At 44.3% G+C, this 23820-nt stretch overlaps 1 protein-coding gene and 1 non-coding gene across 3 annotated transcripts in view; both read right to left on the bottom strand.

Moving 5' to 3' along the window:
- Window positions 1–23820, bottom strand: part of TESK2 (testis associated actin remodelling kinase 2) — a 158284-nt gene that overhangs the window by 1905 nt on the left and 132559 nt on the right. The window contains exons 5-10 of one of the 2 annotated variants that reach the window (XM_032247381.1): window positions 10782–10928; window positions 2567–2649; window positions 2253–2337; window positions 1623–1706; window positions 1339–1425; window positions 87–204 (exon numbers count right to left, since the gene is read on the bottom strand). In XM_032247381.1, the coding sequence (XP_032103272.1) occupies window positions 87–204; window positions 1339–1425; window positions 1623–1706; window positions 2253–2337; window positions 2567–2649; window positions 10782–10928 (604 nt within the window). The remainder of the gene's footprint in view (window positions 1–86; window positions 205–1338; window positions 1426–1622; window positions 1707–2252; window positions 2338–2566; window positions 2650–10781; window positions 10929–23820) is intronic. The other variant, XM_032247382.1, reaches the window with a different exon arrangement.
- On the bottom strand, window positions 14503–14603 carry LOC116529654. Its single transcript, XR_004259587.1, has one exon. It is a non-coding gene; the product is annotated as a small nucleolar RNA U13 (small nucleolar RNA).

Genomic DNA, 23820 nt, shown 5'->3' on the forward strand with positions numbered 1-23820 from the left:
TCTGGACCTGGGATCCCCTAAGAGGGGAAGGCCCCACATCCTAATTCCCTTAGGGTTAGGTTGGGCTTCTGGGTCTAATCTCTTACCCTTGGCTGTGGGCTGCAGCTTCCTATCCCTCTCCTGATCTTCTTCCTGTAGGCGGCTTAGAATTTCCTCCAGGGTCTTCCCAATCTCCACAAAGGATGGGCGCAGTTTGGGGTCCATCTGTAGGCATCCACAACAACCATTAGCCCTGCCCTCCATGTCCCACCCCAAAGATGAAAGTCTATTTCTGGCATCTTTTAAGATTCAAATGTGCAGCTAAGAGACCTTTTTAAGGCCCCAGACAATGGAGGTGATCCCTATAGCTCAGGTCAGGGAAAACACTTGCCTACTACCCTCCCTGTCTTAAGTGTCTTCTTTTTTTTTTTTAAACAGAGTCTCACCATGTTAGGCTGGTCTCAAACTCCTGACCTCAGGTGATCCGCCCACCTCAGCCTCCCAAAGTGCTGGGATTACAGGCGTGAGCCACCACACCTGGCCTAGTGTTTGTCTTATCACCTTGTCATAGAACCTTCCAAAAGTATGCTCCTTAGTTGATTCTGTTCTTGAGTTCTGTTCCTAACATGTTTCTGGGAGGTATCTGAACAAAGCCCACCTACCCCTTGATCTTAACAGGTAAGGTCCAGCCCCAGAGCTATATACATGAAGGCCAAGAAGAGCCTTTCTCTGCCTGGTGCAGTGGCTCACACCTGTAATCCCAGCACTTTGGGAAGCCAAGGTGGGCGGATCACGAAGTCAGGAATTCAAGACCAGCCTGGCCAACATAGTGAAACCCTGTTTCTACTAAAGATACAAAAAAATTAGCTGGGCATGGTGCGTGCACCTGTAATCCCCGTTACTTGGGAGGTTAAGGCAGGAGAATAGCTTAAACCTGGGAGGCAGAGGTTGCAGTGAGCAGAGATCACGCCACTACACTCCAGCCTGGGCAACAGTGCGAGACTGTCTTAAAAAAAAAAAAAAAAAGCCTTTCTCATGTGCTTCAGGACCAGTTGGATCCACAGTCCATCCAACAATAAAACCTGTCCAGAGTTCCATCAACACCCAAGGCAAGGAGTGATGGGTCTAACCTACTGGCTGAGGACCAGATAATACAAAGCAATTTTTTTCTTTGCTTGGTCCAGGGCTCTGAATAGCTTAGCTAAGAGCCAGAGGGAGGAGGAGGAGATGTGGTTGCTATTACTACAGTGAAAATGAAGTCCCTGATGAAGCTAATTAGCAGCCTCTCTGTTCAGTCCTAACCCGATGAAAATGGTTCAGCCAGCCCCTGATGAAAAGCAGAGGGAAAAAAACACTCACATTACAGCAGTTGAAGGTGAGCTGCAGAAAATCTGGGGGACAGTCTCCCACCATGTGCTGGAAAGCGTCATAGTCCAGCCCGAAATTCTATGGATGGGATGGAAAGCATAGGTAGACAGGTCATTAATCCCCCCACCCATCCAAGCCTCCTCAGAAGAGCCTGGGAGCTGCCCCTCGCAACCAGCAACTGACAGTTCCAGCAAGTCCACCCCAGGGACACAACAGTTCCATTGCTTCAAACTAGCCCCATCCCAGTGGCAACGATCTCCATGCTTGCAGCTCACCTCTGTGCGGGGAAGGTAGTCCGGATCGGCCTGGATGCGGGCGATGATTTCACAGAGGATGATACCATAAGAGAACACATCCGCCTAGTGGGTAGTCAGACTTTGGTTTCCCTCTCAATGGGTTGAGGGGTAGAGTATCTGGGCTCCCTTCCCCACCCCCCACATCTAACAGCCCAGGCCTGGGTCATATTGCCCATATTTCATCCCAGTCAGTCACTGGGCAGCTGCCAGGTACCAGCCCTGCTCTTGGTAGGAACATCTTGGACACTCTGCTAAGAGTAGATTCTAAGGAGAATCAGGGCTGAGTGCAGTGGCTCACACCTGTAATCCCAGCACTTTGGGACGCCAAGGAGGACAGATCACTTGAGGTCAGAAGTTTGAGACCAGCCTGGCCAACATGGTGAAACCCCTTCTTTACTAAAAATACAAAAATTAGCTGGACGTGGTGGCGCATGCTTGTAATTCCAGCTACTTGGGAACCTGAGTTGGGAGAATTGCTTGAACCTGGGAGGCGGAGGTTGCAGTGAGCTGAGGTTGTGCCACTGCACTCCAGCCTGGGCGACAGGGAGACTCCATCTCAAAAAACAACAAAAAAAAGGAGAATCAGACCTTGGGATTCTCCAAACTTACCTTCTCATTATAGGGCTCACCTCGGAGAACCTCAGGTGCCATCCAGAATGGGGAACCCACCACGGCCAGCTTCTCACTCCCCATGCTGTGGGAGGAGATTATACAGAAAATCAGCTTGCCACTGGCTGATGCAATGGAATCTTTTGACCATTGGTAATTCCTCTGCCCCAAGGGTGGGTACAGGCTGGGACTGACCAAATTTAGGGAGCCGAGGTTGAGCTGTGGCCAAGTTACAGCTCTGGGGAGGAGGCTAGAATTTTCCCTTCGCTTCAGCCCCCTGTCCTTGGACCCCAGCATCCATTAGGGCTACACACCTGACATCGGGGATCTTCTCAGCCAGGCCAAAGTCAGCTACCACTGCAGAGTAACCATTCTCATCCCTCTTTATCAGGCAGTTCTAGGGTTAGCAGGAAGGAAGAGAAAATAATGTGGCTCAGAAGTAGGGATCAGCCAGCCATAGAGTTACCACCCATTCCTCCCTTCCTACTACAGGGCACCTTTTCCTCTGCTCCTTGGTGAACCACACTCTTAAGCTGACCCCACTGATCAGATCGGGAGCTCTAAGACAGCCAGGTGAGATGAGTTTGTCCTGGGTCTTGGGTGGCTGCCCTAGGATTTACTTCATATTCCAAACACAATTACTCATCTTTGCTTTCTAAGTGCTAGACATGGTTTCAAGTGCTAGAAATAGCTCGATGGGTAAAACCAATACTCTTGCCCTCTTGGAGCTTGCAATATAGGTGAGAACAATGGACCATCAGGCCTGTGGCCTCCCTTCCTCCTTCCTCAGAATACAAAGACCCAAAGTGCAACCCTTGCCAAGTTGATATAAGCACAAGACAAGTGTCTAAGCCTACACTAACTTTTACTGTTGACAGGATCACAACCAACCTCCTCTCTGGCATTAAAAGTCTATGATCTGGCTTTATCCAAGTAGCCTAGGCACTGTCCCCCTGCTCCTCGTGCCCCTATGCACATATCCTCATCCAAACTTGTCACAGACAAGCTTGACTTAACCAAACCTGAACTTTACTTAAATTGTTCCCTTCCATTTGAAATATTCTCCCAATTATCCTTTTTACCTAAGAAAATTTTGTCTTTTAAGGCAAGCTATCTTTTTAGCCATGACCTCATCTTTCTCTCTCCCTCTCAACTCCTTTAGCTCCTCCTCTATGCCACTTCCTCTTACAGTCTAACAGAAAAGCTGTGAAGCCCTCAGGAGCAAGTTCTGGTTTGGGCCTTGCTTACTCACAGCTTTCAATTAATAGGTTGAGAGCATGCTCACTCAACAAATGCTGTCTTCAGGTCAACCCAAATGACCTGCAAATAAACAAAAAGCAGCAACCAGCTCTCCCCAAATAGCTGCTTTCAAAATAGCCCTATACCGCTCTGGCTCAAGAGGTACCTCACCCCACCCCCTTCCTTCAGAATAGCATAAAAGCAGGGATCCTTGGCTCACAGCAACACTTCTGGAGCCAGCAAGGCCCCATCTGACCCAAACCAGCTCTCCCTCTTCCTTGCCAGCTTTGGCATCTAGTTGCTAAGACATGGCCAAGTCACCTCGTGCTTACTCCCATCAGGTACCAATCAATCCCTTACCCTGGCCTTGACATGATAACACAATTCCCCTTCCCCAAGCTGGAAGGAGCCTGTGATTTCATTACTTCTACCCTGGATCACAGGTAGACATGCATCATCTCTGGCTTCCAAGCGGGACAGTCCTTATGCCTGTCCTGGCTTTGGCTCTCTCATCAGTCCTGCTGGCTCAGCCTATTAGCCAATGCCCCAAATATAGGGCACCAGCCTGTGAGGCAGTGGCAGCTCAGATATGTCACCTATGTCTCTTCCCTCCTAGAAGAAGACTTTTGATTGAGGTACCCCTGCCTACAGTAAGCAATAAGTGAGGCCCAGTCAGATTTCCCTAAGGCAAGAAGTGACCTTTTCAGTTTCACAAAAAGCAGCCCACGGGACGGGCATGGTGGTTCACGCTTGTAATCCCAGCACTTTGGGAGGCCGAGGTGGGCAGATCACAAGAGGTCAGGAGTTCAAGACCAGCCTGGCCAATATGGTGAAACCCCATCTTAAAAATAAATAAATAAATAAATAAACAAACAAAAAGCAGCCCAGGCCGGGCGCGGTGGCTCAAGCCTGTAATCCCAGCACTTTGGGAGGCCGAGGCGGGTGGATCACGAGGTCAAGAGATCGAGACCATCCTGGTCAACATGGTGAAACCCCGTCTCTACTAAAAATACAAAAAAATCAGCTGGGCATGGTGGCGCGTGCCTGTAGTCCTGGCTACTCAGGAGGCTGAGGCAGGAGAATTGCCTGAACCCGGGAGGCGGAGATTGCGGTGAGCCGAAATCGCGCCATTGCACTCCAGCCTGGGTAATAAGAGTGAAACTCCGTCTCAAAAAAAAAAAAGCAGCCCAGGCACTGCTGCTGCCTGGTTCCCATTCCTCATTGTCCTCATCCCTATTATATCACACTGCAGCAGTGACTTACACGTTTGCCTCTTTAAGGGCAAGGAATGATTCTATTTGTCTCTGTATCTGTAACCTAGCACAGGTACCCAGAAGGAGCTTGGCAAAAGTATGTTAAATGAAAGTTTGGTCTGATGACTAAAGCAACTAGGCTTCTTTTAAAAGCATGTGTCAGGCTGGGTGTGGTGGCTCATGCCTGTAATTCCAGCACTTTGGGAGGCCAAGGTGGGTGGATTACCTGAGGTCAGGAGTTTGAGACCAGCCTGGTCAACATGGTGAAACCTCATCTCCACTAAAAATACAAAAATTAGCCAAGCATGGTGGCGGGTGCCTGTAATCCCAGCTACTGGGGAGGCTGAGGCAGAAGAATCACTTGAACCCAGGAGGTGGAGGTTGCAGTGAGCCAAGATTACACCACTGCACTCCAGCCTGGGTGATAGAGGGACTCTGTCTCCAAAATAAAAATTAAAATTAAAAAAAGCATGTGTCAAACGTATACAATAATAATACATTCCATTCTCCATAGTGAGGAGTGAGCTGACAAGAGGCTCAAAAGGGTGGCCATGGATGCATTTCCTGGAAACCAACACAAATTCTTCAGAGCTGGGCCAGATCAGACACCTGAGAGAAGTTCCTGAAGTGTCCTAGAACAGCTGCACAGTCAGTATTAACACTGAATAAAACCACCTGAGTGGAGAAATTCCAAGTCTATTAATTCATGTTCATTCTAAAGTTGTTTCTGCAACAAAAACACTTTCAGTATGGCATCACCTCCTTCTCCTCACCCCCAACAAACTCACTCCATAAACCCAGTTAGGATCAGGCAGGAAAAGACTGATTCTACTGAAAGACTGAACAGTTAAGAGGTTCTTTTCATAGCACAGGGAGATCAGTGACCGAATTGCCGGACTCCTAAATGCCTCAGGGACTGCTATATTTCAAGTCTCTTAGAAGATTATCTATTTTGGTGTGATGTTTCCCATCCCTGGCCCTCAATCTCACCATGTGATCCCATACCTTTACCATAGCTCTTATGTAATGACCTGCTGATTTAAATGTCTCTACAACTAGAGTAGAGCCCGTGGAAGGTAAAGATTGGATTCCCCAATATTGTGCCCTCTAATAGCCTGGCATAAATAATTCCCAGAAGCTGCTGATGGTTTTCATTATAAAAATTAACTGCAGGGAACACTAACAGTCATTCTCTACATCCCTCCAGCATTTAACTTTCCTAATTTATGCTCTCCTCACTCTGAAAATTGGCATTTTCTATTCCTAGTTGTGTGGCATAGCCTAAGACCACAGCTGAATAGGCTTTTCATTCTAATGAAATCACCTAAGTGGCTTCTATGCAGTCAACAATAACAACAAAAAACAACTGAGAACTAAAGGTGCAATTCATAATTCATACTCATTCCCAATAGTAACCATAGAAGATCAGTAGTACTTTCCTGATGTTCGGCACTAATGATATTAAGCAGAAGCAAATTACTTTCTCAGCTGCCCCCAAGAGCCAAGGCTTGGGTATTGGTTACTCCTAGAGCTACTGATAAAGCCTATGTGTGGTTATTGGTACTGCTTCATAGTGCTTATGAGCTGAATATTTTTAAAGCCACACGGCCTCCCACTTCCAAGTAAGTTCTTAGCCTTGCCACTGCAAAAGTCTGTTTCAGGCTGTTTCTTAGAAGTAATTACAAAATGAGACTGAACAGCTATATCTGACAGACATTTTACTCTTAGAGCATTATTGCAGTAGCTGCTGACATGAATCCTATAAAGGCAATTTGCAGGAGGCACGGTGATAGGAAACTAGGGATCTTTTTGCCTCTACCACAGGCTCAGGATCATTTGGAAAAAGGCATCTACTTCTCTGTCCTGGTTTACCCACATGGAACATGTTACCTCTACTTTAAATCCCTCCTGTCAGCTCTGGTCTAAGCAGTGTGGACTGATCACTCCTGCAAAGTCAAGGACAGCATCTATTTTACAAACTGGGAGCATGGAGGTCCCAAGGGCACTGAAGTCATTCAGAGAGGGGGACAAAACTGAGCCTGGGACCCAGAATCTCAGCTCTGGAGCAGGCATTTTGGCCTCTTTGCTATCAAGCTCTTCTCTGAAATAGGGCAGAGGAGGAAGATGGCAGAGGAGGAACACAGGATAAAAATGGAAGTTCTCAATAAAAAGAAGATGTATTGGGAAAGAAAACTGCAAACTTTTACCAAGGAATGGCCTGTTTCCTCATTTAACCGGCCCTTTCCCAATTCACCCTAAGACTTTATGAGAGTAGGAAGTCCCTACTCTCATAGGCTCTGTGCTAGGTGCTAAGCAAACAAATGTAAACAAGAGGAGCACTTGAGAAACTCTATCCTGGTGGGAGATACAGACAGAACAATCAAGTAATATGAAGTGTACAATACTAAAATATAAGTAAACCTGATATGGTCCTTAAAGAAATCAAACACAGACGCAAGACGGACTATGAAGGGATAATTTGGAAACCTCAGAGCCCTCTACTGTCACTTTTAGCCTTGTTTCTCCCTTGGGACTTTTCATTCTTAAGGCCACTGCCACCACCACACAGGTTTCCTGGGTGGGGCTTCTCTGGCCTAGGTGTAGGCATATACTCCTCTCCGTCATTCCTACAATATAGTTACAATGAGACAAAACTTTACCAAAAAAAACTCAGAGATTATAAAAAGGCAATGAACACAAACAGTATCTCAAATTGGACAGTCTGGTTCATAAGACTCACTTGTCTTCAACTCGAGATCCCCTATAGTGTACTTCCCAGCCTTCCTCTAGAGTTTATAAAAGTCCTTTGTTCTCACCACCTGGAAGTATCCTCAAAACCTCCTTAAAGTGCAGACCCAAGAAAGCACAGCCCAGAAATATAGGGAGTTATTTCCCCTGTGTTCCTAGTTTCTTGTCTCAAGCCAATTGACACTAGGAATACCCATTCCCCATAAGGAAAACCAAAGGATGGTGGTCTTATCCTATAGTCCAAAAAGGTTAGTTATTTTTACAATACAGCACAAGGCCAGACAGAACCACACTTGGACACCAGCACAATGGGACAAAGTGTTTTTGGGGCACAGAGGGAATATGATGAACTCTTAGGGAATGGGGGCTTTCCTCCAGGAAGCCTATCTACCCTGGCCTAGAGTGATCTTTCCTGATCTGAAAACTAGTAGTCTATGTAGCTAAACAATTATAAAATGCTGCGCACTACTTTTTAGTTATTTGCCAATAAGACTGTATGTACCTTCTAGGTCAGAAATTTCTCCTTTCTAATGTTCCTTCATCCTCGGAGACAGATACAGGAGACACTCGTGTGTGTGTGTGGGGGGGGGGGTGGATATCTGTGTAACTGATACATATTTTGTCACAAACTCCCTCTATCTTAGAAAAAAATTGTGCTTTCTGAGTAGGAAACAAAGATTGACTTTGGCTGGATGCCTGAGGTGAGAGTATCAACTTAAGGAAGTATCTACGTTGATTCAATCCAATCCGTTTGCCTGGAACAAATGCATTTTTCTTAGTCTTGATTTTCCAAAACATTCTGGGGGAGAATAAATGGCTAATGAAGAGATAAGATATCACCTTCCAGGTCCCAACTGCCTAACTGTGCAGTTCTTACAGACAGTAATGTAGATAAAGGGCTTCTTACAATTAGGCCTCAGCTGGTTCCCAGTTTCTACTTGCCAGTCTTGTGCTCCTTCAGGAATAGTGCAGCTGACTACAAATGGTTCTGCCACACCCAGTGGCCCTACAATCACAAAGCTATTTTCTGTACAGTAGTTTATAAACCAAGGGCAAGGGTCCCTCAGGGACAGTACTGGTGTTTGGAATACCAGAACCACTCCATGTGAGGCATCCAGGTACTTACTGCTTTAGGCTTTACTGACTCAGAGTGAAGCTACATTTGTTTCCTTTGCAAGCTTTTCCTTAAGACAGGCTCCCTTCCCCTTCATCTAGGGCAGAAGGAGTAGGAGTATGTGCATGCATGTGTGGATATGTGTACATGTATGTATTGAGGGGGGAATGAAGTGACAGCTACTCTTAGGCAGGTACAAAACTCTTATACACCCCCCTAGCAGACTTTAATTCAGTTCTTGTGCTAAATATTAGATATGTTAGAAGTCATATTAGATATGTTAGATTGCCTTATAGTTCCCCCATCGATAATCAAACAATACTATTTATATAAGCCTTGTCATGATGGTGTCTTAGGCCATTTGGCTATGAGGTACCTGTTTTGTGAGGTGGCCAACTTCCTCTGAAAGCAACTCTTTTCTAACCTGGTCACACAGCAATTTGGACAGCAAGAGAGTGCTACAGAGATCAGCTGATGCCAAAGAGGAACTGGCAGAGCAGCAGAAACTCAATCACACAGGCAGAAAATGGGTCAGTACATTATGGCCCTAAAAACCTGCACTCAAGTGACTAGAAAGCACTGAACTCCTGCTCTTAGCTAAGAACTACATCCTGGAGGCCACAAGAAAGAAAATTAATAGGCCCCTATACTGCCTTGACTGCTGTCACTCCTATAGGGCAAGAATTTCTTAACCCTTCTCATGTCATTTGCTCCTGTAACATATATTCAGGAGACTGAATTTAAACATGAAGGCTCTCAAGATGTATGTGTTGGCTGGGCACAATGGCTCACGCCTGTAATCTCAGCACCTTGGGAGGCTGAGGTGGGTGGACTGCTTGAGCTCAGGAGTTTGAGACCAGTCTGGGCAACATGGCAAGACCCCATCTCTATTAAAAATATTTTTTTAAAAAGCTGGGTACTGTGGCTCACACCTGTAATCCCAGCACTTTGGGAGGCTGAGGTGGGTGGATCACCTGAGGTCAGGAGTTCAAGACCACCCTGGCCAACATGGTGAAACCCCATCTCTACTAAAAATATAAAAAATTAGCTGAAGGTGGGTGTGGGTGCCTATAATCCCAGCTACTCAGGAGGCTGAGGCAAGAGAGTCACTTGAACCTGGGAGGCAGAGGTTGAGGTGAGCCAAGATCACTCACTGCACTCCAGCCTGGGCAACAAGAGCGAAACTCCATCTCAAAAAATAAAACAAAAATACAGCCAGGCGTGGTGGTGCGCCCCTGTTGTCCCAGCTATTCAGGAGGCTGAGGTAGGATAACTGCTTGAGTCCACGGAGTGAAGGTTGTAGTGAGCCGAGATTATGCTACTGCACTCCAGCCTGAGTGACAGAGCAAGACCCTGTCTCAAACAACAACAACAACAACAACAACAAAAAAAACTGTATGTGTTGGCTCACTCAGCACTAAAAGGAAACTGCTGTAAGAAAATATGGGCTTGCCGGGCGCGGTGGCTCAAGCCTGTAATCCCAGCACTTTGGGAGGCCGAGGCCAGTGGATCATGAGGTCAAGAGATCGAGACCATCCTGGTCAACATGGTGAAACCTCGTCTCTACTAAAAATACAAAAAATTAGCTGGGCATGGTGGCACGTGCCTGTAATCCCAGCTACTCAGGAGGTTGAGGCAGGAGAATTGCCTGAACCCAGGAGGCGGAGGTTGCGGTGAGCCAAGATCGCGCCATTGCACTCCAGCCTGGGTAACAAGAGTGAAACTCCGTCTCAAAAAAAAAAAAAAAAGAAAAGAAAAGAAAATATGGGCTTATGGTGGGGCACAGTGACTCACGCCTGTAATCCCAGCACTTTGGGAGGTGGAGGCAGGTGGATTATTTGCAGTCGGAAGTTCAAGACCAGCCTGGCCAACATGGCAAAATTCTGCCTCTACTAAAAATTAGCCAAGCGTGGTAATGCGCACTTGTAGTCCCAGCTACTCAGGAGGCTGAGGCACAAGAATCCTTGAACTCAGGAGGCAGAAACACTCCAGCCTGGGCAACAGAGTGAGACTCTGTCTCAAAAAAGGAAAGAAAAGATGTAGGCTTTCCAAGAACAAATTATAAAGTGTAATGAGTTATGTCCTCTGTGATTAAATGTTAAATCTAACACCACTTTCTTGGCAAAAAAGAAGGATGGCATCTCTCAATGAGTTGTGAAAGTAAAGCCTTCATACCTTAGATGTGAGGTCCCGATGAAAAATGCCTTTGAAGTGAAGGTAGCTGAGGCCCACTGCTATGTCATAGGCCAGTTTTACCCTCACAGTCCAAGGCAAATGCAGGTTACTGTCTAGCAACTGTTCCAGGTTCCCGGAGTTGATATACTGCAAAACAGAAGGAAAACCCAGCTACCATTTATCAGAAATGTTTAGTCTAGTGGCGAAACCATTAGAGATTAAACACCTAGAAGAGAGAAACTATATATATATATTTAAATTACTGAGGGCTTATTCTACCTCCAGGCACTGTGGTAGGTGCTACACACAATGATACTTTCCTTTAAGGAGATCACAACTATTAAGGGATATAGACAAACAATATCATATAATAAATGTTAAAATACAGCTATGTGCAGGTAGGACAACACCATGCAGCACCAAGGATAAAGCTACTAACTGTCAAGGCATGTCAGAGGAAGATGCAGAGAGGAAATCAATCGGATAGGATGACCTAGAGTAGCAGGAAAGAGGGACATAGAGGGAGCAGCATATGCAAAGTTACAGGTTAAGTGCATGATGCATTCAGGAACTTAATTTACTTCAATATGGCCAGAGTGCATTTTACAGCAAGTCAGGAAGTAAGGCTGATATGTTTTGCTAAGATATGTGAACTTTATCCTGTCTATAGGAAACAAAAGAAGCATTTTAAGCAGGAGACCCACATGGCTACATTTGCTTTTTAAAGAAAATATTATTTTAGCAATGGTGTGATAGATGGATTAGACTGAAAAATACAGAGAAAGAGAAATAGGAGATTACTACAATAATCTTGGTGAGAGAAGGGTATCTGAATCATGGCAATAGTGGAGGCATTGGAACAAGGCAAGATTTAAAATGTATTTAGATGGCAGAGTTTAAAAAAAAAACTTGATAGTTGCCTGGATTAGAGAATGAGGGCAATAGACTATTGGTCCCTGGATATTATTATTAAATACTCAGAGAGAAAGGAGAGGAGCAGGTTTTTAGAAGAAGAGGCAATGTTAAAAGATAGTGAGTTCAGGCCAGGTGTGGTGACTCATGCCTATAATCCTAGAACTTTGAGAGGTAGGAGGATTGCTTCAGCTCAGGAGTTCAGACCAGCTTGAACAGCGTAGTGAGAGACTTAGTGTCTACAAAAAATAAACAGAATTAGCTAAATGTGTGATGGTACACACCTGTAGTCCTAGCTACATGGGAAGATCGCTTGAGCCTGGGAGGTTAAGGCTGCAGTGAGCTAAGATCATGCCAATGCACTCCAGCCTGGTGACAGACAGAGTGAGACCCTGTCTTTAAATAAATTAAAAAAAAAAAAAAAAGTTCAGCCAGGAGAAGTTAAATTATTAAAGATGCAGGTGCTTATTGGACAACCAAGGTGGCAATGATCTAAATAGAGTCAGTTTGAAGTTTAAGAACAAAGTCTGGCTGGGCATGGTGGGTCACATCTGTAATTCCAGCACTTTAGGAGGCTGAGGTGGGAGGATTACCTAAGGTCGGGAGTTCAAGACCAAACTGACCAACATGCCAAAACCCTGTCTCTACTAAAAATACAAAATTAGCTGGGCACAGTGGTGCCCAGCTACTCAGGAGGCTGAGGCAGGAGAATTGCTTGAACCCAGGAGGTGGAGGTTGCACTGAGCTGAGATTCATGCCATTGCACTCCAGCCTCGGCAACAAGAAACTCCATCACACACACACAGACACACACACACACACACAAAGTCTAAATGAGAGACTAATATTTAGGAGGCAAAAACATTGAGCTGAAGCAGTCATGCATTCCAAAGTCATGCATGCCCAGGGTTTAACATGTAAGATGGGAAATTAACAGAATCCCAAGGAACAGGCAAGAATGTCAATAGGAGAACACTCTAAATGTTCAGAAGGCCAACTGGGAGTGGTGGCTCACGCCTGTAATCCTAGCACTTTGGGAGGCCAAGGTGGGTAGATCACTTGTTGTCAGGAGTTCAAGACCACCCTGGCCAACATGGTGAAACCTCGACTCTACTAAAAATATAAAAAATTAGTCAGGCATAATGGCAAGCATCTGTAATCCCAGCTACTAATTGGGAGGCTGAGGCAGGAGAATCACTTGAACCCAGGAGGCGGAGGTTGCAGTGAGCAGAGATCGTGCCGTTGTACTCCAGCCTAGGCAACAAGAGTGAAACTCTGTCTCAAAAATAAATAAATAAATAAGTGTTCAGAAGTACAATGACACTCTAAATGTCAGAAGGAAAACATTCTACAAAGGAAATGACCAACTGTATCAAAAGCTATGAATGAGGAAGATGAGCTTGAAAGGTGTCCACTGAATTTGCAACCAGGAAATAATTGGCAACCTTAGACACAGCAGTTTCAGTAAAGTGGTTAAGACAAGAGTAAGACTAAAGTGAACGGAGGAAGGAGTAGCAGATAAGGCTATGGAGAAACTTTGTGAAGATAGTCTGGCTGTTCTTCATCATTCCTATATACCCATGAAGGGTAGCTTTGCTTTATTATTAAAAACAAAAACAAAAGAGTGAACTAAGGGTGGGCACAGTGGCTCATCCCTGTTTGGGAGGCTGAGGTAGGAGGACTGCTTGAGCCCAGGAACTGGAGACCAGCCTGGGCTATGCGGCAAAATCCTATCCCTACAAAAAATACAAAAATTGGCCAGGTGCAGTGGCTCACGCCTGTAATCCCAGCACTTTGGGAGGCTGAGGTGGGCAGATCACCTGAGTTCGGGAGTTCAAGACCAGCCTGACCAACACGGAGAAAGCCCGTCTCTACTAAAAATACAAAATTAGGTGGGCATGGTGGCGCATGCCTATAATCCCAGCTACTCGGGAGGATGAGGCAGGAGAATCGCTTGAACCCAGGAGGCAAAGTTTGCAGTAAGCCGAGTGCACCATTGCACTCCAGCCTGGGCAACAAGAGCAAAACTCCATCTCAACAACAACAACAAAAGAAACAAAAAAACAAAAATTAGCTGGGCATGGTTGTGTGAACCTGTAGTCCAAGCTACTTACTCATGAGGTTGAGGTTTTGGAATGATCACTTGAACCTCAGGAGGTCAAGGCTGTAGTGAGCCATGATTGTGCCACTAGATTCCAGACTGGGAAACAGAGTGAGACTCAGTCTCAAAAAAAAAAAGTGAGGCCGGGTGCGGTGGATCACCTGAGGTCAGGAGTTCAAGACCAGCCTGGCCATCTTGGTGGAACCCCATCTTAAAAAAAAAAAAAAAAAAGGCCGGGTGCGGTGGCTCAAGCCTGTAATCCCAGCACTTTGGGAGGCCGAGGTGGGTGGATCACGAGGTCAAGAGATCGAGACCATCCTGGTCAACATGGTGAAACCCCGTCTCTACTAAAAATACAAAACATTAGCTGGGCATGGTGGCGCGTGCCTGTAATCCCAGCTACTCAGGAGGCTGAAGCAGGAGAATTGCCTGAACCCAGGAGGCGGAGGTTGCGGTGAGCCCAGATCGCGCCATTGCACTCCAGCCTGGGTAACAAGAGCAAAACTCCGTCTCAAAAAAAAAAAAAAAAAAAAAAGTGAATAAGTATATTTATTTATAGATAATAATAGCAGCTGATATTTATATAGTACTTAAATTGTGTCAGGCACTGTTCTGAGAGGTTTGCATATATTATCTCATTTAATCTGCACAATAACCCTCTAAGGTAAATATACTGTTACTTTCTTTTTCCTTTTTATTGTTTTTTCATGTCAGACAGGCAACATGCAGACATTAACAAGGTTTGAGGGCAGTATACTTCACATGTGCACAAGAAAATCCAATCACTGTGCTATGGACTATAAAAAGACAATAAACGATTACTCTTATTTTAGAGAAGGCATTTAGAGATTAAGCAACTTGCTTAAGGTTATCCACTTGTTAATTGGCAGAGACTGGCAGAATCTGCAGTCTGGCTCCAGAGTTCATACTGTTTACCACTATGTTGCATTGGAGAGTTACAGACCATTGCATCTGAGTCAGAGAGCTTCATGCAGCACAGGAGCTCAAAAATGAATTTACTCAAACCTTATATGATGCATTATCTCCTTCCTCCTCCCAAGGGAGAGAAAAAGAGAAAAATTCCTCTAAGCCTAAAATTCTTTTTTTTTTTTTTTTTTTTGAGACAGAGTGTTACTCTGGCACCCAGGCTAGAGTGCAGTGGTACAATCTTGGTTCACTGCAACCTCTATCTCCAGGGTTCAAGAGATTCTCCTGTCTCAGCCTCTGGAGTAGCTAGGATTACATGTATGTGCCACTATGCTCAGCTAAGTTTTTGTATTTTTAGCAGAGACGGGCTTTCACCATGTTGGCCAGGGTAGTCTTGAACTGCTGACGTCAGGCGATCTACCTACAATCACCTGAGACAGAGTGAGACCCTGTCTTGAACAAAAAATGTGAAAGTTGGCCAGTTTCGATGGCTCACACCTGTAATCCTACCACTTTGGGAGGCCAAGGCAGGTGGGTTGCCTGAGGCCAGGAGTTTGAGACCAGCCTGGTCAATATGGCAAAACCCCATCACTACTAAAAATACAAAAATAAGCTGGGTATGTTGGCAGATACCTGTGATCCCAGCTACTCAGGAGGCTATGGCACGAGAATCGCTTGAACCTGGGAGGCAGAGGTTGCAGTGAGCAGAGATCACATCAATGCACTCCAGCCTGGGCAACAGAGTGAGACTCTGTCTCAAAAAAATAATAAAATAAAATATGTGGAAGTGCTTCAAAAAAAATTTAAATGTGATGTATTTTCTGATGTGGTAATAATACAAGCACCAAAAAGAACCAGTTGGGGGCAGCACCATGCAGCACTTCAGATCCTTGGAAGCCTAGGATCAGTTTTGGCAAGGCAGAAAGAATGACTAAAAATAAATCTTCTAACTTCTCAAAAGGGAAACCTGTTGATCTGCTTCATCCTGCTTGATAATCCATCTTCGAAAAATCTTAAAATAAGGCAAAATGACTACATAAACGCAGTGTCTTGCTCTCTTCATTCTAGTTGAATCTGCCCAAGGTTCACATTTGAGGTGCCCACTTGCTGAAAAGAAACTGAGCTTGTGAACTTCAAGTTACAAGTGGGCAATGAAGCTGACATTTAATCAGGTAGGCGGATTGCTTTTGCTCTGAAAGTCAAAAGGTAGGCAGTGGTTCACTTCTTTAGCATGATGACAGTGTGATATAAAGGGCCTGTCTTCAGGAGCCACTCAGGTTTCCCAACTGAGTGCCAGGCAGAAGATACTATAATGAAAAGACTATATGTGCACTCTCTAGAGGCCAGGTGAGGCCAGGACTCTTGGCTCTGGGAAACACTTGTTTACTCTGTTCAGCAATGTCTCTGAAGGCCAGAGAAATCCATATGCAAAGGCCAGAGAAATCCATACGCAAAGCCAGAGGGTACAGAGCACAGGAAAAAGTGACAAAAGATGAAGAATCACACTTGGCTGATAGATTCTGGCTTTTCCAGGCAAAACGGAAAGAGCACAAACCAAGGACCAGAGAGGGAAAACAAATGGAATTTGTTTTTTACAACCCATTTATCTTGCCTGCCTTTGGTGAATACATTAATTGGGCTGATAAGCCTCTAGGCCCTCAGAAACCACTTCTCAACGTTTCAAGACCTTTGCATGTATGAGAAAACAAAATTTGAGATCTGTCAACAAGGAAGAGTTTTTTGTTTTTTGTTTTTGTTTTTTTTTTTTTGAGATGGAGTCTCACTCTGTTGCTAGGCTGGAGTGCCATGGTGCAATCTCAGCTCACTACAACCTCGGCTTCCTAGGTTTAAGTAATTCCCCTGCCTCAGCCTCCTGAGTAGCTGGAACTACAGGTGCGTGCCACCACTCCCAGCTAATTTTTGTATTTTGAGTAGAGATGGGGTTTCACCATGTTGGCCAGGATGGTCTCAATCTCTTGACCTCATGATCTGCCGCCTTGGCCTCCCAAATTGTTGGGATTATAGGCATGAGACACTGCACCCGGCCTTTTTTTTTTTTTTTTTTTTTTTTTTTTTTTTTAATGAGACGGAGTCTTGCTCTGTCGCCCAGGCTGGAGTGCAGCTGGTGTGATCTCGGTTCACTGCAACCTCTGCCTCTCAGGTTCAAGTGATTCTCCAGCCTCAGCTTCTGGAGTAGCTGGGATTACAGCCATGTGTCACCACAGCCAGCTAATTTTTGTATTTTTTAGTAGAGACAGGGTTTCACCGTGTTGGCCAGGCTGGTCTGGAACTCCTGGCTTCAGGTGATCCACCTACCTCGGCCTCCCAAAGTGCTGGGATTATAGGCATGAGCCACCCCACCCGGCTGGAAGATTTCTAGGTTGCTACACAGTCTCTGTGCCCATTAGCTGGAATGTTCACTTCTTCATAAGCAACTCCCAGTGCAGACTCAGCTGGTGTGGGCTCTGAACAAATCCCTCTGCAGGAAGCAGAGACAAGAGCAACTGCAGTAGCATGTTCAGCTTTCCAGGATGGGGATAACAGCTGCTTTGCTTTCATTTTCAGCTAGATCACTCCCTTGGTCAGCTTTATAAAACAACCTAAGGCATTAGTAATACATTTAAGTAATACAGAAGTTTTAACATTTTTGTTATTTTAAAATTTCAAGTTAGAAAACTATAATACAGCCAATAAAATGTGTTATAGGTACTTCAATACCTCTCAGTGGGTGTTGGTACCTTTTTCTTTCTTTCTTTCTTTTTTTTTTTTTTTTAAGAGATGGGGTTTCACCATGTTGGCCAGGCTGGTCTTGAACTCCTGACCTCAAGTGATCCACCCACCTCGGCCTCCCAAAGTGTTGGGATTACAGGCGTGAGCCACTGCACCCAGCCTGTTGCCTTTTTCCATACCAACTCTACCTATAGCAAAACCTACCTCTCTTTCTCAAGGTCTAATAAAATATTGTAATAGAGTTTCTTCCACTTCATTTGTGTTTGATACTTGGTTTCATTAAATATACACAGCCTTTTCCTAGAAGGTACTCAATAACTAAAAGTGTATTGGTAATTCAACTATATTATATAAATAAACCTTTGTTATTAAAATGTAAGAAATAGGTCGGGCGCAGTGGCTCACGCCTGTAATCCTAGCACTTTGGGAGGCCAAGGTAGGTGGATCACCTGAGGTCAGGAGTTCAAGACCAGCCTGGCCATCATGGTGAAACCCCATCTTTAAAAAAAAAAAAGAAAGAAATTATATGCCAACATCTTTTTTTGTTTGTTTGTTTTTGAGATGGAGTCTTACTCTGTTGGCCAGGCTAGAGTGCCATGGCGCCTTCTCAGCTCACTGCAAGCTCTGCCTCCGAGGTTCAAGCAATTCTCCTGCCTCAGCCTCTTGAGTAGCTGGGATTTCAGGTACCTGCCACCATGCCTGACTAATTTTTTGTATTATTAATAGAGTGAGGTTTCACCATGTTGGTCAGGCTGGTCTTGAACCCCTGACCTTGTGATCCACACGCCTCAGCCTCCCAAAGCACTGGGATTACAGGTGTGAGCCAAGGCACCTGGCCTCTTTTTTAAAGTCACCAAATGGACAGAGAAGTGGACACTCAATTCTATACTCACGAATATCAATTCAGGTTATTTCTACAAACATTTATGGAATACTACTCCCCCTACTGCCACTGCCATATGAGAGTAAGAACTTGTCTCTTAGCCTGGCACAGTGGCTCTCGCCTGTAATCCTAGCACTTTGGGAAGCTGATGTGGGAGGATCGCTTGAGGCCAGGAGCTCAAGACCAGCCTAGGCAACATAGCAAGACCCCATCTCAAAAAAAAAAGATGATAAATTATATGTTGTATGTATTTACCACAACAGAGTATGTGTACAAGCGTCCCCATAGTACTTTGGTCCCTTCCACTATGTAGCGACACAGCAAAAAGACAGGTATCTATAAACCATGAAGTAGTCCCTCACCAGTGTTTGAATCTGCCTGTGCCTAGATCTTAGATTGCCCAGCCTCCAGAAGTGTGAGAAATAAATTTCTGTTGTTTATAAGCTACCCAGTATATATTTTTTTTATAGCAGCACAAATGTACCAACACAATTGCCTAGGCTGAAGAGTATAGGTTCTTCCCCACATATCCCCTCCAGGGTCTGGTAGGTACCAATTTAGGCACAGACAAGCACATAAACATGTCCATACAGAGAATATTCTAGAGTGGCTCTAGGGAATATGCACCTCTCTCTGAGGTAAATGCACCCAGGACTCCAGTTCCCAATTCTTGATGGTCCTTGTCAGCTACAGTAGTCTCAACTGATCATAACTAGTCAGAACAATGAGACAAAATGGTAGGTAGCTTTAAAAAAATGTTGAATTATCAATGTACTGATACCAGCAACCAAATAAGTTTATCTCTGAAAAGTGGCTCAAAGGCATTCAGAGAAGGTCTGGAGAAAATATCAACTGTAAGATGTATTATTCCTTTTTGAAAAACCTGCCCAACTGGCCAGGATTTAGGGCACTTACTCAAGGAAGATAACTATGCCGCCATCCAACTAGCAGAGATCATTTGCTACCATCTAATTAGCAACACTGTACTAAGGAAGATTCATTCACCCTTCTACTCACCTACCCCAACACTGAAAACCTACAATGTGATATACAAAGATAAGAGGGGCCAGTCTCTGCCCACAGAGACTAGTCTAGCCTAGATGGTCTAGTAGAGATGCCATACAATCAACTAACATTTTTTTTTTCACACAGAATAATAACATGATCAGATATGCTACATAGAAATATCATTCTAACAGTAGCACAAAAATTGTATAGAAAGGTCAGGAACTGAGGCTGGGAGAAGAGTTAGTATAACCAAGGCCTGAATAAGACAATGGCAGCAAGAATGGAAAGGAGGTTAATGTCTGAGAGACATCAGAGGTCGAATCAACAAGATTTGATGTTTGTTCAAAGGCAAGGAGTAATTAAAGAGATAAGGTGTAAATATAAAGTCGGTCCAGCATGGTGCTAAGTTCATAGTACACAACTCATTCTCGCAATTAACAATATCATTTTAAAATTTCATTTTCAGTTTTTAGAACAGGTAGAACCCACTATCAATATTTTATCATTCTCATCCTTCCCCTAGGTTATTCCAGTAACTTTCTAACCTGTTTTCTTGGCCCCTTTCGAATACTGAAAAGATTTAGCCCTCATTCCGGTCCATTTTCCACAATATAGCCAAGATAATCTTTCTGAAATGCCAACCTGAAGCCACTCTCCTGTTAAAATTATTCAGTGACAGGCCGGGCGCGGTGGCTCAAGCCTGTAATCCCAGCACTTTGGGAGGCCGAGGCGGGTGGATCACGAGGTCAAGAGATCGAGACCATCCTGGTCAACATGGTGAAACCCCGTCTCTACTAAAAATACAAAAAATTAGCTGGGCATGGTGGTGCGTGCCTGTAATCCCAGCTGCTCAGGAGGCTGAGGCAGGAGAATTGCCTGAACCCAGGAGGCGGAGGTTGCGGTGAGCCGAGATCGCGCCGTTGCACTCCAGCCTGGGTAACAAGAGCGAAACTCCGTCTCAAAAAAAAAAAAAAAAAAAAAATTATTCAGTGACACTCTTATTACTTGTAGGATAAAACCCACAATCCTCAAAGGCGCACAAAGCCTTTCACTCCTGCTTATAAAAGTCTGACTCCTGCTTACCTGCACATTTGTACACATTGCTGGTCCCTTTACCTGGAATATCCTTCCCCTTCTCCCAACTAGGCCTGGCTAATATTCACTCATTGTTGAGGATTCAGTTCCATTTCATGGTAACCCATAGGCAGGGTTGGGAATAAGAAAGACAGTCTATGCAAAAGGAACACAAAGATTACAAAGCAGAGAGATTAGTATTTTTTTTTTTTTCTGTATAAGTAGGGAAGAAAGGATGAAGCTAAAAAGTTAAGATGGGCAGTATAATATAGGGGAGACTGCAGTTAGACTAGCTAGGATTGAATATCATCTCAGACTATAATAACTGTAGAGCCCTGAGTTGGTTACTCAGTTTGTTTAACACACATCTATAAAATGGGGGATAATAATAGTACCTAACCCACAGCGTTGTTGTCAAGATTCAGTAACTTGATACATGTAAAATGCTAAGAATAATGTCAAGGAAAGTGCTCAATATGTCAGTAATGACTATTTCTATTATTATTATATTTATTATTAGTGTAGCAGTTCTGGAATATCAAGATGAAGCACTTACAGTTAATTCAGCAGACCACAGGGGCCACAGAAGGTTTATAGGTAAAGGTATAATATGACCTAATGGGGGTTGAATTAGACGCAAGTTGAATTATATCCCCCCAAAAGATGCATGCAAGTCCTAAGCCCTGGTAACTCTAAATGTGATCTTATTTGGAAGTAGGGTCTTTGCCAATGTAATCAAGTTAAGATGAGGTCATATTGGAGTAGGGCAGGCCCTTAATCCAATGACTAGAATTCTTATAAAAAGAGGGGCAAGAGATACAGGCACACAGGGAAAATGTCATGTTAAGATAGAGGCAGAAATTGGAGTGAGACATCTACAAGCCAAAGAACACCAAAAACCTACCAAAAACTAGGAAAAGGCAGGGAAGGGTCTTCCCCTAGAGACTTCAAAGAGAATAGGTCCCTACCAACACTTTGATTTTGGACTTCCAGCCTTCAGAACTGTGAGATAATAAAGTTCTGCTATGTCAGCCACATTGTAATGCTTTGCTATGGCAGCTCTAAAACTAATACATGATCCAAACTCCATTTAGAAAGATCATTCTGGTAGTGGGATAGAGAATGAACTAGAGGCAAGTTTGGAGGGTACTGCAACAGCTAGATGAGAGGTGACCAAACATCTAACTTACAGTGCTATTTATGGGCAAGAAAATGTTGGCTATAGTCAGAATATAAAGGCTTTTAGCAACCAAGTGGTAGATATGAGAAATAAGGAAAAAGAGTCAAAGACAACTCAGAGATTCCAAACTGAAATGTTCAGACAGCAATGGAAAAAGATTTCAGAATCTTCTTTCTTTTCTTTTTTTTTTTTTTTAGAGGATTTCAGAATCTTAAATGACTTAATTTGCCATCAGTAAGTCAGAAACCTGTCAGAAACCAGTATCAATATCAAACAGCCAAATCAGTGGCTTGTCAACACTCCACTCTTTGGAGGGTCACTTTGCAGAAAAGGGCCTGGGCCCCGACCTATTTTCACTGTAGCCCAACAATGCTTTTGTGCTGGCCACTGTAGGTTTGTTGGTCGGCTCTAAACACAAAGGCTAGCCGATATCCCATCCTGCTGGCTTGGGTTAAAGAAGAAAAGAAAGCTTTGTTACTGCTATGGGTAATTCCAGGACAGACATCGCAAGAGTGCCCTGTGGGAGGCTTCTGCTCCAATGAAGCCTCCTGTTCTCAGCTCGAGAATCCACAGCCACTACAAGTGTACATCCGTACATCTGCCAAGGACTGAATTTGCCTCCCACTCCAGGAGGTTCTCTAGGGCCTGCCTGACTAAACAGTCAGTAGTAATGAGCTGACTCAAAAAGAGAAAGGGAACACTAGTTCCAGCCACAGTATAAAACATTCTTAATAACTCAAAAGATACTTCAGAATATTTAAGTGTTTAACTCTTTGCCTTCATATATGCTTAATACCCTTCTTAATGCCCTGAATACCCTTCTTCATAGCTTTGCTAATACTTATCCTTATTTATTTTTATTTTTTTATTTTATTTTATTTTTTTGAGATGGAGTTTCATTCTTGTCACCCAGGCTGGAGTGCAATGGCACCATCTCGGCTCACTGCAACTTCCACCGCTTGGGTATGAGCGATTCTCCTGCCTCAGCCTCCCGAGTAGCTGGGATTACAGGCACACACCACTATACCCAGCTAATTTTGTATTTTCAGTAGAGACAGGGTATCACCAAGTTGGCCAGGCTGCTCTCAAACTCCTGACCTCAGGTGATCCGCCCACCTCAGCCTCCCAAAGTTCTGGGATTACAGGCATAACAGATAGAGTATCACTCTGTTGTCCAGGCTGGAGTGTAGTGGCATGATGTCGGCTCACTGCAACCTCCACCTCCAGGGTTTAAGCAATTCTCCTGCCTCAGCTTCCTGAGTAACTGGGCTTACAGGCATGGACCACCACATCAGGCTAATGTTTTATATTTTTAGTAGAGATGGAATTTTACCATATTGGCCAGCTGGTCTTAAACTCCTGACCTCAAGTGATCTGTCCGTCTTAGCTTCTCAAAGTGTTGAGATTACAGGCGTGAGCCACCATGCCCAGCCATTTATTCATCCTTCTAAACTCAACTTGAGCCCTTTATTTTGGAAAGCATTCCTTGATACTCCATCCCATTCTTTGTGCTAGGCTGCGCACAATGGTTCACGCCTGTAACCCCAGTATTTTGGGAGGCTGAGACGGGAGGATCGTTTGAGCCCAGGAGTTCGAGCCCATTCTTTGTGCCACTTTAGTACCCTGCACATATTTCTACTATTGTTCTTCACACATCACACTGTACTATAACATTTATGGCAGGAAGTAGATCCTTCTCAACTTTGTAAGCACCTTTGTAAAGCTCAGTGAAATTGTTGAACAAACAAATGCATAATTAAGTGAATTTAAATAAATACAGGTGGCATTTAAGTTTCCTCTTTTATTGGAAGCCCCAATTTAGTCATTTTGTCATTAAAATGTAATTTAAGATATAAAAGAGAAATGTGCTTTTAGAGTAATTTTCCAATAAATAGCATGCCAAAACAAATTTTTTTTTTTTTGAGACGGAGTTTCACTCATGTTACCCAGGCTGGAGTGCAATGGCGCGATCTCGGCTCACCGCAACCTCTGCCTCCTGGGTTCAGGCAATTCTCCTGCCTCAGCCTCCTGAGTAGCTGGGATTACAGGCATGCACCACCATGCCCAGCTAATTTTTTGTATTTTTAGTAGAGACGGGGTTTCACCATGTTGACCAGGATGGTCTCAATCTCTTGACCTCATGATCCACCCGCCTCGGCCTCCCAAAGTGCTGGGATTACAGGCATGAGCCACCATGCCTGGCCATAAAGCACTTTTTTTTTTT

Source organism: Sapajus apella, unplaced genomic scaffold (assembly GCF_009761245.1).
Source record: "Sapajus apella isolate SASKATOON/1434 unplaced genomic scaffold, GSC_monkey_1.0 scaffold62, whole genome shotgun sequence".
Taxonomy (NCBI): Eukaryota; Metazoa; Chordata; class Mammalia; order Primates; family Cebidae; genus Sapajus; species Sapajus apella.